This window comes from Oncorhynchus mykiss, chromosome 2 (genome assembly GCF_057628025.1).
Source record: "Oncorhynchus mykiss isolate SJ-2025 chromosome 2, ASM5762802v1, whole genome shotgun sequence".
NCBI lineage: Eukaryota > Metazoa > Chordata > Actinopteri > Salmoniformes > Salmonidae > Oncorhynchus > Oncorhynchus mykiss.
This window is the reverse complement of record NC_143023.1, coordinates 97651367-97668197: the sequence shown is the minus strand read 5'-3', so window position 1 is coordinate 97668197 and position 16831 is coordinate 97651367. Positions and strand designations below refer to the sequence as shown.

General features: G+C 41.8%; 1 protein-coding gene across 3 annotated transcripts in view; it reads left to right on the top strand.

Moving 5' to 3' along the window:
- Window positions 1-619: 619 nt before the first annotated feature.
- The window catches only part of reln (reelin), a 293151-nt gene continuing 276939 nt past the window's right edge, over window positions 620-16831 (top strand). For all 3 annotated transcript variants that reach the window (XM_090213321.1, XM_090213329.1, XM_090213323.1), the window contains exon 1: window positions 620-1210. In XM_090213321.1, coding sequence (XP_090069447.1) covers window positions 964-1210 — 247 coding nt within the window. In that variant the 5' untranslated portion in view covers window positions 620-963. The remainder of the gene's footprint in view (window positions 1211-16831) is intronic.

The window sequence follows — 16831 nt, the reverse complement described above, 5'->3', positions numbered from 1 at the left end:
AGAGCGGGATGTGGAAAGAGGGGGTTAGTATGGAGACAGACAGAAGGGAGGGGGACTAAGTGAGAGGGAGAGCTGAGAGAGACGGAGGGAAGAGCTAATGGAGGGGAGGGAGGGGTGATACTGGGTGAGAGAGGAGGAGACAGGCTGGATAGTGGATGGAGAAAAGACAAAGAGAAGAGTGAATAAGCTGGGATCTCTCTCTCCTCTCAGAGATCTCTATGTCTTGTATGGTGGAGATAAAGAAACCAACCGATGCATAGCGATAAGACAGCTAAGGTCTCTGGAGAGAGATGGAAGGGTGCTGGGTGGAGTGATACAGTGGGATAGAGAGAGAGAGAGGGCTGAAATAGAGAAAGCAAGGTGTAGAGAAAGGAAGAACAGAGAAAGCTGGAATAGAGAGACAGATAGAGAGAAAGAGGGCGAAAGAGCTGGAGAGAAAATCGCAGAATGATAGACTGACTGATAGAAAAAATGGGAGGAGAGAGAGAGAGAGAGAGAGAGAGAGAGAGCGAAGGGGGGAGGCCAGCTCATAGAGCGTATAGCACGTGTGGAGCTGAAAGAGAGAGAGGGAGGGAGGGAGGGGTGGGTGAAGGGGAGGAGAGAGGGAAACAGAGGGAGGGGGGAGGAGGTATTTAAACCATGGAGCAGGACAGAACAGACTAGCTCTGAACTCCCACAGAGTAGACGGAAGAGAGGAGAGAAAGAGAAGAGAAGAAGAAGAGGAACACAGAAACAGAGTGCTAACAGTCTGCTTATAGCCAGCACCACACACACACATATATCCACACACTTCTAGAACGTAACCTCACCCATCCAGCTGGACTTTCTTTCTCCAAGTTGACTCCAGCCCTCAAGCCATCTGGAGCTCTATCTGTGACAACCTGTCCACCACGCACCACCACTCTCACTCTGCCTCCTCCAGCTCTCCCTCGTTCCCTCTTTCCCTCGTTCTTCACGGGGGGGATGGCACGGGCCTCTTTCGGGGGTGCCCTCGGCTGTGCCCTGCTGGCCCTGGTGTTGGCGGCCGGTATGGATTTGGGGAGTCCCCCTGTGGCAGGCTTCTACCCCCACTTCAACCCTTTCTTCTTCCTGTGTACCCACCACGGGGAGCTGGAGGGGTCCGGGGTGGCAGAGGGAGGGGGAGAGGTGCTCCTCACCCTACAGATCGCTGGGGACCCCACCCACTACACTCCGGGACAGGAGTATCAAGGTGAGTTAGGCTGCACACAGTGATAGGGTACACACCCAGGGTAAAATGATGTGAGTGTGTATGTGTATAGCCGGTGGAGACTCTTTGGAGAATGTATGTGTATAGCCAGTGGAGACTGTTTGATCATCTTGTGTGTATGTGACCCGCTGTGTGTGTGTGTTACCCCGCAGTGTTTGACTGTGTGTGTCTGAATGTGGAGGATCATTTTTTTTTTGCATGGCTGATATAAATCATTGTCTTTATTAAGTTAAGAATAAATAGTTGTGCATCTATGATAGAACATTTTAGTGTTTTTCAAGCAGATTTCTTGCTGGCAATTCTTGAAAAATGTGGGGAATGTTTCCAACATACAGATGGAAGGAGAGGTCACTTTATGGTTGGCTGAATTTAGGAGGGACGGTTGACAGTTGAATGATAGACAGGTCACTTTATGGTTGGCTGTATTTAGGAGGGCAGTTTCCACATTGCATATGTTGCATATGTTAAATAGGAATTAAGTTTGTCTGCTTTGTTCCACGGTTTCTGGTTATTTTGTTGAATTTGTTTTGCAATTTTATGAGTCGAATTTGAACAAAAGAATTTCGGACTACGATTCTAAATCACTATTAATCTTAAATGTCATATTGTTATCACTTACTTCCCAGTAAACCGGGAACATTCTCAGAACATTATCTAAGATTCCCATTAAGTTTCATTCATTATTTTATGTGACGTTAGGATGATCACGTCCAAAACACATTCAAAGAATGTTAATGTTATACAATGTTTGTATAAAACATTCACCTGACGTTGCGAGAACGTTCACAGGAACACATTTTGTCTGTTCTTCAAAGGTTTCCAGAATGTTTCCTGAGGTTGTGAGAATACTGTAGTTTGGAGGGAGAAACACCAAAAAACACAAAAACTGTCCAGTTGTGCAGATGATTCTACACTGAACAAAAATATAAACGCAACATGTGAAGTGGTGGTCCCGTGATTCATGAGCTGAAATAAAAGATCCCAGGAATTTTCCATACGCACAAAAAGCTTCTTTCTCAAAAAAAATGGGCAAAGAAAAGATGTTTACATTCCTGTTAGTGAGCATTTCTTCTTTGCCAAGACAATGACAGGTGTGGCATATAAGGATGCTGATTAAACAGCATGATCCTTACACAGATGCACCTTGTGCTGGGTACAATAAAATGCCACTCTAAAATTAGCAGCTTTGTCATGCAACACGTTTATATTGAGCGTGCAATTGGCATGTGACTGCAGGAATATCCACCACAGCTGTTGCCAGAGAATTGATTGTTAATTTCTTTACCATAATTCGCTTCCAACTTAGTTTTTTGAGAATTTGTCAGTACGTCCAACCGGCCTCACAACCGCAGACCAAGTAAGTGTATGGCATCATTTGGGTTGAGCAGTTTGCTGATGTCTACGTTGTGAACAGAGTGCCCCATGGTGGCAGTGGGGTTATGGTATGGGCAGGAATAAGCTACGGACAACAAACACAACTGCATTTTATCGATGTCAATTTGAATGCACATCGATACGGTGACGAGATCCTGAGGCCCTTTGTCGGGCTATTCATCCGCCATCATCACCTCATGTCTCAGCATGATAATGCACTGCCCCATGTTGCAAGGATCTGTACACAATTCCTGGATGCTGAAAATGTCTCAGTTCTTCTATGGCCTGCATACTCACCAGATATGTCACCCATTGAGCATGTTTGGGATGCTCTGGATCGACGTGTACGACTGCGTGTTCCAGTTCTTGCCGATATCCAGCAACTTCACACAGCCATTGAAGAGGCACATGGCGGTCACACAAGAGACTGACTGGTTTTCTGATCCACACCCCTACCTTTTTTTTAGAGCCTAATGAATCCATTTAAATTGACTTATTTACTTATATGACCTGTAACCCAATAAAATCAGAGAAATTGTTGTTTTTTATATTTTTTGTTCAGCATACAAAGGTTATTTTTGGGGTGTAAAAGACCATTCACATTATGTTGCGAGAACGTTCCTAGAACACATTACTGTCTGTTCTTTAAAGGTTCCCAGAATGTTTCTTTAGTTTTGTGGGAACATTGTGGGTATATAACAAGAGATAGGTTTCCAGAAACACTAAAACTGTCCAGTTGTGCTGACATTCAGATAGAATTTGTATCAGGGTGCAAAAAAAAAACATTCCTTTGATGTTGCAAGAATCTTGCCAGAACAGCCTTTCTGAGTTCTTTAAAGGGAAATCTCACAAATGTTCCACTTATTATTCATCATCTTCAGCATCACTTCAACATACAGAATGGTAAAATTGCATGTTTGAATTTTTTTAAATTTTAACCTTCATTTAACTAGGCAAGTCAGCGATGGAGATGATGAATATGAAGTTGAAAGTTGAAGTTGAAAAATGGTGACATTTTCCTTTAAAGGTTCCCAGAACATTTAGTTAGGTTTTGGGAACAGTGTGGAAGCAAGTTCCCCAAAAACACAAAATATGTTCAACACAAAATGCTAATATCCTAATATTACCACAAATGTGTACAAAAGTTCCACTTCAGATTTAATTAGGGAAAGGCGTTCCGCCAACAGGGACAGTTGTAAATCATGCAGTGCCTTGTGTCACGATCACAGATTTTAGAGAAACAACAGTAACAATAAGTGTATTATTGGCTGAAAGCTTAAATTCTTGTTAATATTTATTTTACTAGGCAAGTCAGTTAAGAACAAATTCTTATTTTCAATGACGGCCTAGGAACAGCCTGTTCAGGGGCAGAACGACCGATTTTGTACCTTGTCAGCTCGGGGATTTGAACTTGCAACCTTTCGGTTACTAGTCCAATGCTCTAACCACTAGGCTACCCTGCCACGCCATATAACTGCACTGTCCAATTTACAGTAGCTATTACTGCGGAAAAATTACATGCTTTTGTTTGAGGAGAGCTCCTAACAACAAAACACTTTTTTTCACCGCGAGAGGTTTGATAAATTCACCACTGAAGGTGAAATGTTTTTCTAACATTCTGAAATCTTGTTCTGATTTATCATCCAAAGGGTCCTAGAGATAACATGAAGTGTCGTTTTGTAAGAAAAGGTTCATATAGCACGATCGAATTTGTATTTCCACACGTTCAATTTGCAAAGAAAGGAATCTGTGAAAATCTAAAACTAAACGTTGTTTCAACCAGTCAAATCACGTTTGTATTTATTCCTCAGAGATCCTAGAATGTAACCAGACTTCACTGTATCATTAGGGGTGTAGTATATCCTATAGGATACCATATTTGGTCAGAGAGCGACGCCTTCATGGCACGCCGATGACGAGGCTGGTCTACACTTGATCGACTCTAACGTTGTCAAATAAGCACCAATCGGGGTCAAACAAAGATAGCTAGATAGCCAATGAGCTGGGCTTTACGGGAAACTCTGCACCTGTCGCAAAATGTAGCTGCTAACCTTTTCCGACAGCATGCCTTTTCCTTTTGGACAAAAATTATAAGAATTTTCAGAGTTTTCAGAGTTATGAAAACTGTTTGTTCTGCAAATGTTAAACTTATAATATGGCTAATACTGGAAAAGCTAAATCAAAGTCCAAGTATACAGATTTGACGATATTCTTGCAGAAAAATGTAATATGAATGCAGATTTTCCCAAATGTAGCTTGGTGACTTCACACTAAATGTAATGTATTTCGCTCATACTTCAAGTTATCCGTCTGAAACTTTGCACATACACTGCTGCCATCTTGTGGACACCGTCGGATTTACAACCAGAGTGACGGCTGGAAGTGGGACCTTTCTGTTGCAATTCAAAGATGGTTGGAGAAAAAAAAGAAAACAATAGTTTTTTTCTTTGTATTTTCTTCTACCAGATGTATTGTGTTATATTCTCCTACATTCAATTCATATTTCCACAAACTTCAACTTGTTTCATTTCAAATGGGACCAATAATATGTATATCCTTGCTTCAGGGCCTGAGCTACGGGCAGTTCAATTTGGGTATGTCATTTTAGGCGAAAAATGAAAAAAGTGGGCTATCCCTAATTATAATTTGATTAAAAAAAAATTATACTTAAGTAGGCAAGTCAGTTAATCTAGTGACACCCCATCCCGTGAACGGGACCGTTGTCATCGACTGACACTAATTAGCATAACGCAACGGACATAGATATTACAAGAAAATATTCCTATTCATGAAAATCACAAGTGAAATATATTGAGACACAGCTTAGCCTTATGTTAATCACCCGGTCATCTCAGATTTTCAAAATATGCTTTACAGCCAAAGCTAGACAAGCATTTGTGTAAGTTTATCGATAGCCTAGCATAGCATTTTGTCCAACTAGCAGCAGGTAACTTGGTCACGGAAATCAGAAAAGCAATCAAATTAAATCGTTTACCTTTGATGAGCTTTGGATGTTTTCACTCACGAAACTCCCAGTTAGATAGAAAATGTTCCTTTTTTTCAAACATATTATTTTTGTAGGCGAAATAGCTCAGTTTGTTCTTCACGTTTGGCTGAGAAATCGCCCGGAAATTGCAGTCACGAAAACGGCAAAAAATATAATCAATCCTCAAGGTGTTTTTCAAATATCTATTTGATAACATATCCATCGGGACAATTCGTTTTTCAGTAGGACAGATTGGAGTAATGGCTACCTCTGTATTTTATGCGAGAATCTCTCTGGGAGCATCAGGTGACCACTGGCGCAATGTAGCCGCCTACGGGTATTCTTCAACATAAATGCGTAAAACTACGTCACAATGCTGTAGACACCTTCGGGAATACGGAGAAAAAGTATTCTGGTTGATAGCCCATTCACTGCTCAATAGGGACACATTGGAACGCAGCGCTTTCAAAACATGAGGCACTTCCTGATTGGATTTTTCTCAGGCTTTTCGCCTGCAACATCTGTTCTGTTATACTCACAGACAATATTTTTACAGTTTTGGAAACTTTGTGTTTTCTATCCTAAGCTGTCAATTATATGCATATTCTAGCATCTTGTCCTGACAAAATATCCTGTTTACTACAGGAATGTTTTTTTTCCAAAAATGAAAATACTGCCCCCTAGTCATAAAAGGTTAAGAACACATTCTTATTTATAATGAAGGCCTACACCGGCCAAACCCAGATAACTGTGCAGTACCCTATGGGACTCCCAATCACAGCTGGTTGTGATACAGCCTGGATTTGAACCAGGGTCTGTAGTGACACCTCTAGCACTGACATGCAGTGCCTTAGACCACTCAGGAGCCCAAGTATTGGCGTATGTATTGGTATTACGTATAGGCACACATTTGAATTTCGTAGGACATTTGAACAGCATTGAATCATACAATCAGGTAATCCATGCTCCTGCTAGTGCTGATCTACGATCACTTTTGTTTTTCAGATCAATAAGACATGAGGAACCATGGCATGCGTTTTAAAGTAGAAATTATATTGGTTAACAATATGAATAATTAAAACGCATGTTTCCTCCTGTCATATTTTCCTCCTGGTTCCTTCTGAAAAGTTTAACTTTCACTTTTTACACAATATTTTTTTTCTTCTTCCAGTTAGTGTCCATTCTGTATGTCTGTATTTATACATCTGGATGAAATTAAGACATCCTCTCTTCTGGTATCTGAGTCAAAATGTCACTGTTTTCTTCATTATTATTTAGTCTTATTAAAATTGTTAAATAATCTGTTGAATTGAACCTGTAATCTGCAGATCTGGAAAAAGCTTATTAAATGTCAGGAATTGTAAAAAATAAAAAAAATAAAAACTGAGTTTAAATGTATTTAGCTAAGGTGTGTGTATGTAAACTTCTGACTTTAACTGTAACTCTCAGTTTAAAATGAAGTTTAAAAAAAATAAAAATATGTCCGTGCTTCTTAAATACAGCCTCAGAACATTCACAGTATATAAGAAAACAATCAAAACACAAATTCTTGAAAAAATGATGATACATAATAAACAAAAACCAAATTAATGGTTCAATGGAATAATCATTTATTGATTTAAATGTCCAATGCATATTTTAAATATATATTTTTTTATTTCAATATCAAATCATTTATGGGTAATAATGAAGTAACTTACTGTGATTGTGATTTAAATTTAATTAATATTAAAATGGTCGACAATAAAAACGCAATAGGAGGATGGGAACTCCGAAACTATTCTGCGTCCTGATTGGCCATATTAGATTGAAAACCCCCCACTAAACTGCAGCTCTACTTTGGTGGCATAAAGTGTTAATCAATTCCTGACATTTAATCCTAGTAAAAATTCCCTGTCTTAGGTCAGTTAGGATCACCACTTTATTTTTAGAATGTGAAATGTCAGAATAATAGTACAGAGAATGATTTATTTATTTTATTTCAGCTTTTATTTCTTTCATCACATTCCCAGTGGGTCAGAAGTTTACATACACTGAATTAGTATTTGGTAGCGTTTCCTTTAAATTGTTAAACTTGGGTCAAACATTTCAGGTAGCCTCCCACAAACTTCCCTCAATAAGTTGGGTGAATTTTGACCCATTCCTCCTTACAGAGCGGGTGTAACTGAGTCAGGTTTGTAGGCCTCCTTGCTCGCACACGCCTTTTCAGTTCTGCCCAGACATTTTCTATAGGCTTGAGGTCAGGGCTTTGTGATGGCCACTCCAATACCTTGATTTTGTTGTCCTTAAGCCATATTGCGACACGGCACATAAAGAGGATGGGGGGAGTGATGGTTACCAGTATATCCCTGGGTTAGTTATGGGTTAGTTATAGGTTATGGGTTAGTTATGGGTTATGGGTTAGTTATGGGTTATGGGTTAGTTATGGGTTGTGTGTTAGTTATGGGTTATGGGTTAGTTATGGGTTAGTTATGGGTTATGGGTTAGTTATGAGTTATGGGTTAGTGATAGGTTAGTTATGGGTTATGGGTTAGTTATGGGTTATGGGTTAGTTATGAGTTAGTTATGGGTTATGGGTTAGTTATGGGTTATGGGTTAGTTATGGGTTATGGGTTAGTTATGGGTTAGTTATGGGTTATGGGTTAGTTATGGGTTAGTTATGGGTTAGTTATGTTTAAGAAGGATAAAAAAGGAACCACATAATTCCTCATTGACCATACTTCCATAGTTACATGCAACAACAACAACAACAACAACAACAACAACAACAACAACAACAACAACAACAGCGTGAAAGAGGTTCTCTGTTGGTGCAGAGGATAAACGACCTGGCTTAGGAACCAAACATTACAGGTTCAAACTGCACATTGTCAGCATATAAAGTGTATTAAAAAGATGTTTGTGTGATTAAAGTCTATAAAAAATGAAATGCCTTCAAAGCAAAATTCTAATTAAATCTGGAGAGAAACTCAATGGGGATGTATTCCAATCTAGTTAAGGACACATTTGCACGCTGAGAATGTTGTGGTAATATTAAGTCAAATTTAAATATATTTAAGAACTTGTCCCGATTGGTGTTTTTAAATCACTGATGAAGGATTTTGAGGCTGATTCCCTGATCTGTCCATGTTTTTAATTTGCTGTTTTATACTCTTGTGAATTCAATAGTTTTTACTAGATTACTTGTAGTTTTTCATGTTGTCTGTCTGTAATTTTTTTGTAATGACTTGGTGCTGCCTATCTTGGCCAGGGCTCTCTTGAAAAATAGATTTTAATTTCAATGAGCCCTTCCAGGTTAAATAAAGGTTAAATAAATAAAATAAATATAACGCTTCCTAACCCTTATAGAAATGTTCTGTGGACCTCCAAGACAACATTGCGTGAACGTCGATGTAATGTTATTTTAAACCTAAAAACAAAATATGCTATGAACTTCATAAAAATACAGACTAACAGTATAATGGAAATTGTGCAACATTGTGGGAAACATTCTGAGAAACTTTAAAGAACAAAATGTGTTCTAGGAATGTTCTTGCAACAACAGGCAAATGTTTTATACAAACATTCTAGAATCATTTGGACAGATTTGCCGCGACCAACATTTTTTTTCTTTGTACTTTCACTGAACCAATTTTTGGTTTGCTGGGATGAGATACGACTGTTTGGGACTGTTGTGTGTGCTGTGTTTGGATTTATGTAGAATTGCTGGCTGTGACACTGCAGAGCTGTTCCGTGTTGTGTTTGTGTGGGGCGGCGGGTGGATGGATTTAAACGGGTGTTTATGTAAGTATTGATGCAGAGTTAAGTGGGACATTTGTTATGAGAATGAGCTGATGCCGGAGATAGCTGCTAGCTGGTGTTTTCTGTGTTGTGTGATCCCACTGCCCCGCTCCTCAGTGTGTAGGTGGCTTTATATCCTCAGGACAAACTGACTAACGGAGAGATCACAAAAACTGAATGAGAGAGAACAAGAAGTGAGGGAGGGAAAAAGAGAGAGAGAGAGAGAGAGAGAGAGAAATGCCAGGGGGAGGGAGATATAAAAAGAGGGAAGGAAAGAGAGGAAGGGAGAGGGAGAGAGGGAGGAGGGTATGGAGGGACGAGGGAGGGTATGGAGGGAGGGAGCTATTTAAATCAACTGGGGCTGTGTGTGTGTGAGATCGGAGTTGAGAAGTAGGAGTAGGGGAGATTTAAATGACAGTGTGAGCTGGATTGAGCTGATCAGATACGGGGATATGGGAACGAGGGTTGCATGCTTTGGCATAATTTGACAGCTCATTGTGGGTAGTACTTAGATTTGGAGGAAAAGGGTAAGCCAAGAAGATGGAAGCATAATGGGGAATGAGATAGTCACAGGTTGAGGCTTGGTAGTCCTTGTGCACTTAGGATGAAGTGTACACACTTGCCTGATGAAGAGCAGAGGACAAAGATCTTTACTTATCCCCCCTCCCCGCTTGAGGAGACTCGTATGTTAGGTACAGCTACAGCTCATCCCTTGGCAGTAGTACCAGTGGATTACTTTAGCAAAGCCCACTGACACCCCAATCAGATCAAATACTGTATGAATAAATGCCATAGATGGAAGGAAAGTAGTCTAGAAACCAGCCAAAAAAATTTAGACAGCAACAAATTCAACTTTCTGGAAAAACATTTTAATTGTGGAGTTGTAATTTTGGCAGTAGAAAAACAGTATATTTGACCTTTCAGCTTCTCTATCAAATGTGAAAATGTCAAGCAGACAACCTAAGAAAATGAAAAACGATGACAAAATGGTTTGATGAAGAATGTAAAAACCTAAGAAAGAAACTGAGAAACGTATCTAACCAAAAACATAAAGACCCAGAAAAGCTGAGCCTTCACTTTGGTGAATCACTAAAACAATACAGAAATACACTACTGAAAAAGAAGGAAGAGCACATCAGAAATCAGCTCAATGTAATTGAATAATCCATAGAATCTAACCACTTCTGGTAAAATTGGAAAACACTAAACCAAGAAAAACATGAAGAGCTGCATACCCAATATAGGTAAACCACTTCTCCACTCTTTTTGTCTCTATAACAAAGACCAAACAACAAAAACATGTACAGGATGAACTACAAATCTTAGAATGAACTATTAAAGACGACCAGCACCCACTGAATTCTCCAATTACATTGAATGAACTACAGGACAAAATACAAACCCTCCAACCCAAAAAAGCCTGTGGTGTTGATGGTATCCTCAATGAAATGATATAATATATAGACAAAAAATTCCCATTGGCTATACTACAACTCTTTAACATCATCCTTAGCTCTGATCAGCACAATCCACAAAAGTGGAGATAAATTTGACCCCGTGGCTATATTTTTAAAACCTTTATTTAACTAGGCAAGTTAGGTAAGAACAAATTCTTATTTACAATGACAGCCTAGTAACAGTGGTTTAACTGCTTTGTTCAGGGGTAGAGTGACAGATATTTGATACCTTATCAGCTCAGGGACTCGATATAGTAACATTTCGGTTACTGGCCCATCGCTCTAACCACTAGGCTACCTGCCACCCCCATTGAATGTACTACAGGACAAAATACAAACCTCCCAACCCCAAAAAGGCCTGTGGTGTTGATGGTATACTAAATAAAAGCTCTGGCATCTTCCCCAATATTTGGAACCAAGGACTGATCACCCCAATCCACAAAAGTGGAGACACATTTCACCCCACTAACTTCCCGGAGATTTGCGTCAACAGCAACCTTGGGAACATTCTCCATATTGTCATTAATGACTTGTACATTTCCTCACTGAAAACAAGGTACCGATTAAATGTCAAATTGTCTTTTTCCCAAATTATCGTACGACAGACCACGTATTCACCCTGCACAGCCTAATTGACAAACAAACAGACCAAAACAAAGGCATGAGGGTCTGCTATATAAATTGATGAAAAAGTGATGTTGGGGGAAAAACAGACAACATTATAAAATCCCTGTACACAAACAACAACTGTACAGTTAAAATTGGCAACAACAAAACACACATGTTTCTTTCCACAGGGTCGTGGGGCGAGACAGGGATGCAGCTTAAGCCCCACCCTCTTCAACATATATAACACATATCTTCCCACAGGGCCGTGGGGTGAGACAGGGATGCAGCTTAAGCCCCACCGTCTTCAACATATATAACACATATCTTCCCACAGGGACGTGGGGTGAGACAGGAATGCAGCTTAAGCCCCACCCTCTTCAACATATATAACACATATCTTCCCACAGGGCCGTGGGGTGAGACAGGGATGCAGCTTAAGCCCCACCCTCTTCAACATATATATCAACGAATTGGCGAGGGAACTATAACAGTCTGCAGCACACAGCCTCACCCCTACTAGAATCTGAAGTCAAATGTCTACTGTTTGCTAAGGATCTGGTGCTTCTGTCCCCAACCTACAGCAGCACCTAGATCTTCTGCACAAATTCAGTCAGACCTGGGCCCTGACAGACCTGGGCCCTGACAGTAAATCTCTGTAAGATAAAAAATTATGGTGTTCCAAAAAAGGTCAAACTCCCAGGACCACAAATACATATTCCACGTAGACACCATTACCTTAGAGCAAGAATTATAGCTACCTCGACTTAAATGTCAGCATCATAGGTAACTTCCACAAAGCTGTGAACAATCTGAGAGACAAAGCAAGAAAGTCCTTCTACGCCATTAAAATGAACATACAATTCAACATCCATATTAGGATCTGGCAAAAAATACTTGAATCAGTTATAGAACCCATTGCCTTTTATGGTTTTGAGGTCTGGGGTCCAACCAACCAACCAAGAAATAACCAAATGGAACAAACAAGGAACTGCATCTCAGTTATAGAGGTGACACTACAGACCCTGGTTCGATTCCAGGCTGTATTATAACCAGCTGTGATGGGGAATCCCATAGTGCGGTGCACAATTGGCCCAGTGTTGTTAACCTCTCTGATCTCCCCATCCCGGATCCGGTATCAGGAATACAGACTCAAGCTCATTACCATAACGCAACGTTAACTATTCATGAAAATCGCAAATGAAATGAAATAAATATGCCATCTCTCAAGCTTAGCCTTTTGTAAACAACACTGTCATCTCAGATTTTCAAAATATGCTTCTCAACCATAGGAAAACAATAATTTGTGTAAAAGTAGCTAGCTAGCGTAGCATTTAGCGTTAGCATTAGCGTTAGCATCCAGCACGCAACATTTCAACAAAAACATAAAAGCCTTCAAATAAAATCATTTACCTTTGAAGAACTTCTGATGTTTTCAATGAGGATACTCTCAGTTGTGTATTGTGTATTAGAAATAGCTCCGTTTTATACATCACATTTGGCTACCAAAAAAACCCGAAAATTCAGTCCTTAAAACGCGAACTTTTTTCCAAATTAACTCCATAATATCGACTGAAAACATGGCAAACGTTGTTTAGAATCAATCCTCAAGGTGTTTTTCACATATCTCTTCAATGATATATCGTTCATGGAAGCTTGGTTTCTCCCCTCAATCAAATGGAAAAGTACAAGCAGCTGGCAATTGCGCACCGAATTCCACGCAGGACACCAGGCGGACACTTGGAAAATGTAGTCTCTTATGGTCAATCTTCCAATGATATGCCTACAAATACGTCACAATGCTACTAACACCTTGGGGGAACGACAGAAAGTGTAGGCTCATTCCTTGCGCAATCACAGCCATATAAGGAGACAATGGAAAACAGAGCTTCAGAAATTCTGCTCATTTCCTGGTTGACGCATCATCTTGGTTTCGCCTGTAGAATGAGTTCTGGGGCACTTACAGACAATATCTTTGCAGATTCTGAAACTTCAGAGTGTTTACTTTCAAAAACTGTCAAGAATATGCATAATCTTTTCGTGACAAAATATCGCGCTTAAAACGGGAACGTTTTTTATCCAAAAATGAAATAGCGCCCCTAGAGATCAAAGAGGTTAAGGTTTGGCTCGGGATATGCTGTCATTGTAAATAAGATTTTCTTTTTAATGGTGTTTATTGATAGGTTTTATGCTCCACAGCCTGTATGGATGAAATGAAATATAAATATAAACTCATTGCTTTTCTGACCTGACCTTTATAGCTATCTCTCCTCTCACCTCCCGGTAAGATAAGGCCGTTTTTATAGACTAAGTGGAGGGATCGAGATACTGCTGGAGGAAGAAGACACACACACACGCAGGCACGCACTCACACACACACACACACACGCAGGCACGCACTCACACGCACGCACTCACACACACACTCACTCACACACACACGCACGCACTCACACACACACACGCAGGAACGCACACACACACACGCGCACACAGACACGCACTCACACACACACGCACTCACACACACACACAGGCACGCACACACACACACACGCACACAGGCACGCACTCACACACACACACACAGGCACGCACACACACAAGCACACAGGCACGCACTCACACACACACACACACACACGCACTCACACACACACTCACACACACACGCGCAGGAACGCACACACACACACACACGCACACAGACACGCACTCACACACACACACACGCACTCACACACACACACAGGCACGCACACACACACACACGCACACAGGCACGCACTCACACACACACACGCAGGCACGCACTCACACGCACGCACACAGGCATGCACTCACACACACACGCATGCACTCACACACACACGCGTGCACGCAGGCAGGCAAGCACTCACACGCACTCGCACGGCACTCACTCACACACACACTCACTTACACACACACACACAGGCACGCACTCACACACACACTCACACGCAAAAAAAGCTCTTTATTTTGGTCATCTTGAAGGAAATGTATTTTTTTCTCTTTGTTTTTCATAGCCATTCTTCACAGCGCTGAGTACTGGGACTGTTGCACAGCTCCACGTCAGCTACAGATCCAAGTCTTGTGTTTTTGTTTTTTTCAATCCAGAGCTGTGGTTCATAGATAACAGGCACAGTAAAAAACATTCAGACTGAACAGAGCTTCTGTACTGTACCTGAAGTGTACCTGTTTTAACGCCCTCTCTGACTGCCTGTTTAACTCTCTCTCTCTGACTGCCTGTTTAACTCTCTCTCTGACTGCCTGTTTAACTCTCTCTCTGACTGCCTGTTTAACTCTCTCTCTCTGACTGCCTGTTTAACTCTCTCTCTCTGACTGCCTGTTTAACTCTCTCTGACTGCCTGTTTAACTATCTCTGACTGCCTGTTTAACCCCTCTGACTGCCTGTTTTAACCGTCTCTGACTGCCTGTTTAACTCTCTCTCTGACTGCCTGTTTAACTCTCTCTGACTGCCTGTTTAACTCTCTCCCTGACTGTCTGTTTAACTCTCTCTGACTGCCTGTTTAACTCTCTCTCTGACTGCCTGTTTAACTCTCTCTGACTGCCTGTTTAACTATCTCTGACTGCCTGTTTAACCCCTCTGACTGCCTATTTTAACCGTCTCTGACTGCCTGTTTAACCCTCTCTGACTACCTGTTTTATCACCTCTCTGACTGCCTGTTTAACACCTCTCTGACTGCCTGTTTTATCACCTCTGACTACCTGTTTTATCACCTCTCTGACTGCCTGTTTAACACCTCTCTGACTGCCTGTTTTAACCCCTCTGACTACCTGTTTTATCACCTCTCTGACTGCCCCTCTCTGACATCCATGTCTGAGAGCGACGGGAGATGACGTGTAAACCGCTCACTAGGAGAAACAGTGAGCGTTGTTACCTTCCGGTTTTTGCTAGGATGTTGTTGACAGAGTTGGCAGATAAACGTAAGCATCTGCCTCTGATTTCAAAGTTTTCAAGTCGAATCCAGTGTTTTTTTTTAATCCTAAACTTTAACCCTTACCTTAACCATTCTGAGTTGCCTAATCGTAGAAAATCGGCATTAATGTCTAAACTTAACCTTAAACTCTTTGAAATTTGACGTTTGGAGGGGGGGGAGACGGAGGGGGGGAGAGACGGAGAGATGGAGGGGGGAGAGACGGAGAGATGGAGGGGGGAGAGACGGAGGGGAGGTAGACGGAGGGGGGAGAGACAGAGGGTGGAGGGAGACAGAGGGGGGAGAGACGGAGGGGGGAGAGACGGCGGGGGGAGAGACGGAGGGGGGAGAGAGACGGAGGGGGGAGAGACGGAGGGGGGGAGAGACGGAGGGGGGAGAGACAGAAGGGGGAGAGATGGAGGGGGGAGAGAGACGGGGGAGACGGAGGGGGGAGATGGAGGGACGGGGGAGAGAGAGATGGAGGGGGGAGAGAGGCGAAGGGGGGAGAGAGACGGAGGGGGGGGAGGCGGAGGGGGGAGAGCGTAGACAATCTATGGCTATTTGAGTTCATGGCCATGCCAACAAAACATATTGAATTCATATTTAGGGGGGTTGTGTGTTGGGGGGGAGGGGGGGGGGGTTAAGGAAAAGGATGGTGGATGGAATGGAATGGCACTGTGGTGTCCTTGGCAAGTGAATGGAGATTTGCTGGAAAAAGGGAGGTAGAGAGAGAGAGAAAGAGAGAGAGGGAAAGAGAGAGAGGGAGAGAGCGAGAGAAAAATAGAGGGGGAAAGGAATTTAGAGAAAGAGAAGAGAGAAAGAGAGAGAGAGAGAGAGAGAGAGAGAGATGGGGGAGAAATGCCAGTTGGAGAGAGAGAGAGAGGGAAAGGCAGAGAGCAAGTACAGAGACAGGGGGAGAGGAGAGAGGGGGGAGAGGAGAGAGAGAGAGCAATAGGGGGATACAGAGGAAAGGAAAGAGAGGAGAGAAGGGTTGACTGTTTGCCATTGTGTCTGTGGCAGTAATTAATGCATTTCTGAATCTGGGATTTGTGATGTTTGTATTTCAGATCAAAGCTTAGATCTATGTAATTGAGTGCTCCAGTATTTACAAGTGCTACTGTATTATTGTGGGGCTTTATTTTGTATCCGTTTCTACTGCATATGTACTGCATCTGTACTGCATGTGTACTGCATGTCTAATGCATGTGTTCTGCATGTGTACTGCATCTGTACTGCATGTGTACTGCATGTGTACTGCACGTGTACTGCATGTGTACTGCATGCGTACTGCATCTGTACTGCATCTGTACTGCATGTGTACTGCATGTGTACTGCATGTGTACTGCATGTGTACTGCATGTGTTCTTCATGTGTACTGCATGTGTACTGCATGTGTTCTTCATGTGTACTGCATGTGTACTGCGTGTGTTCTTCATGTGTA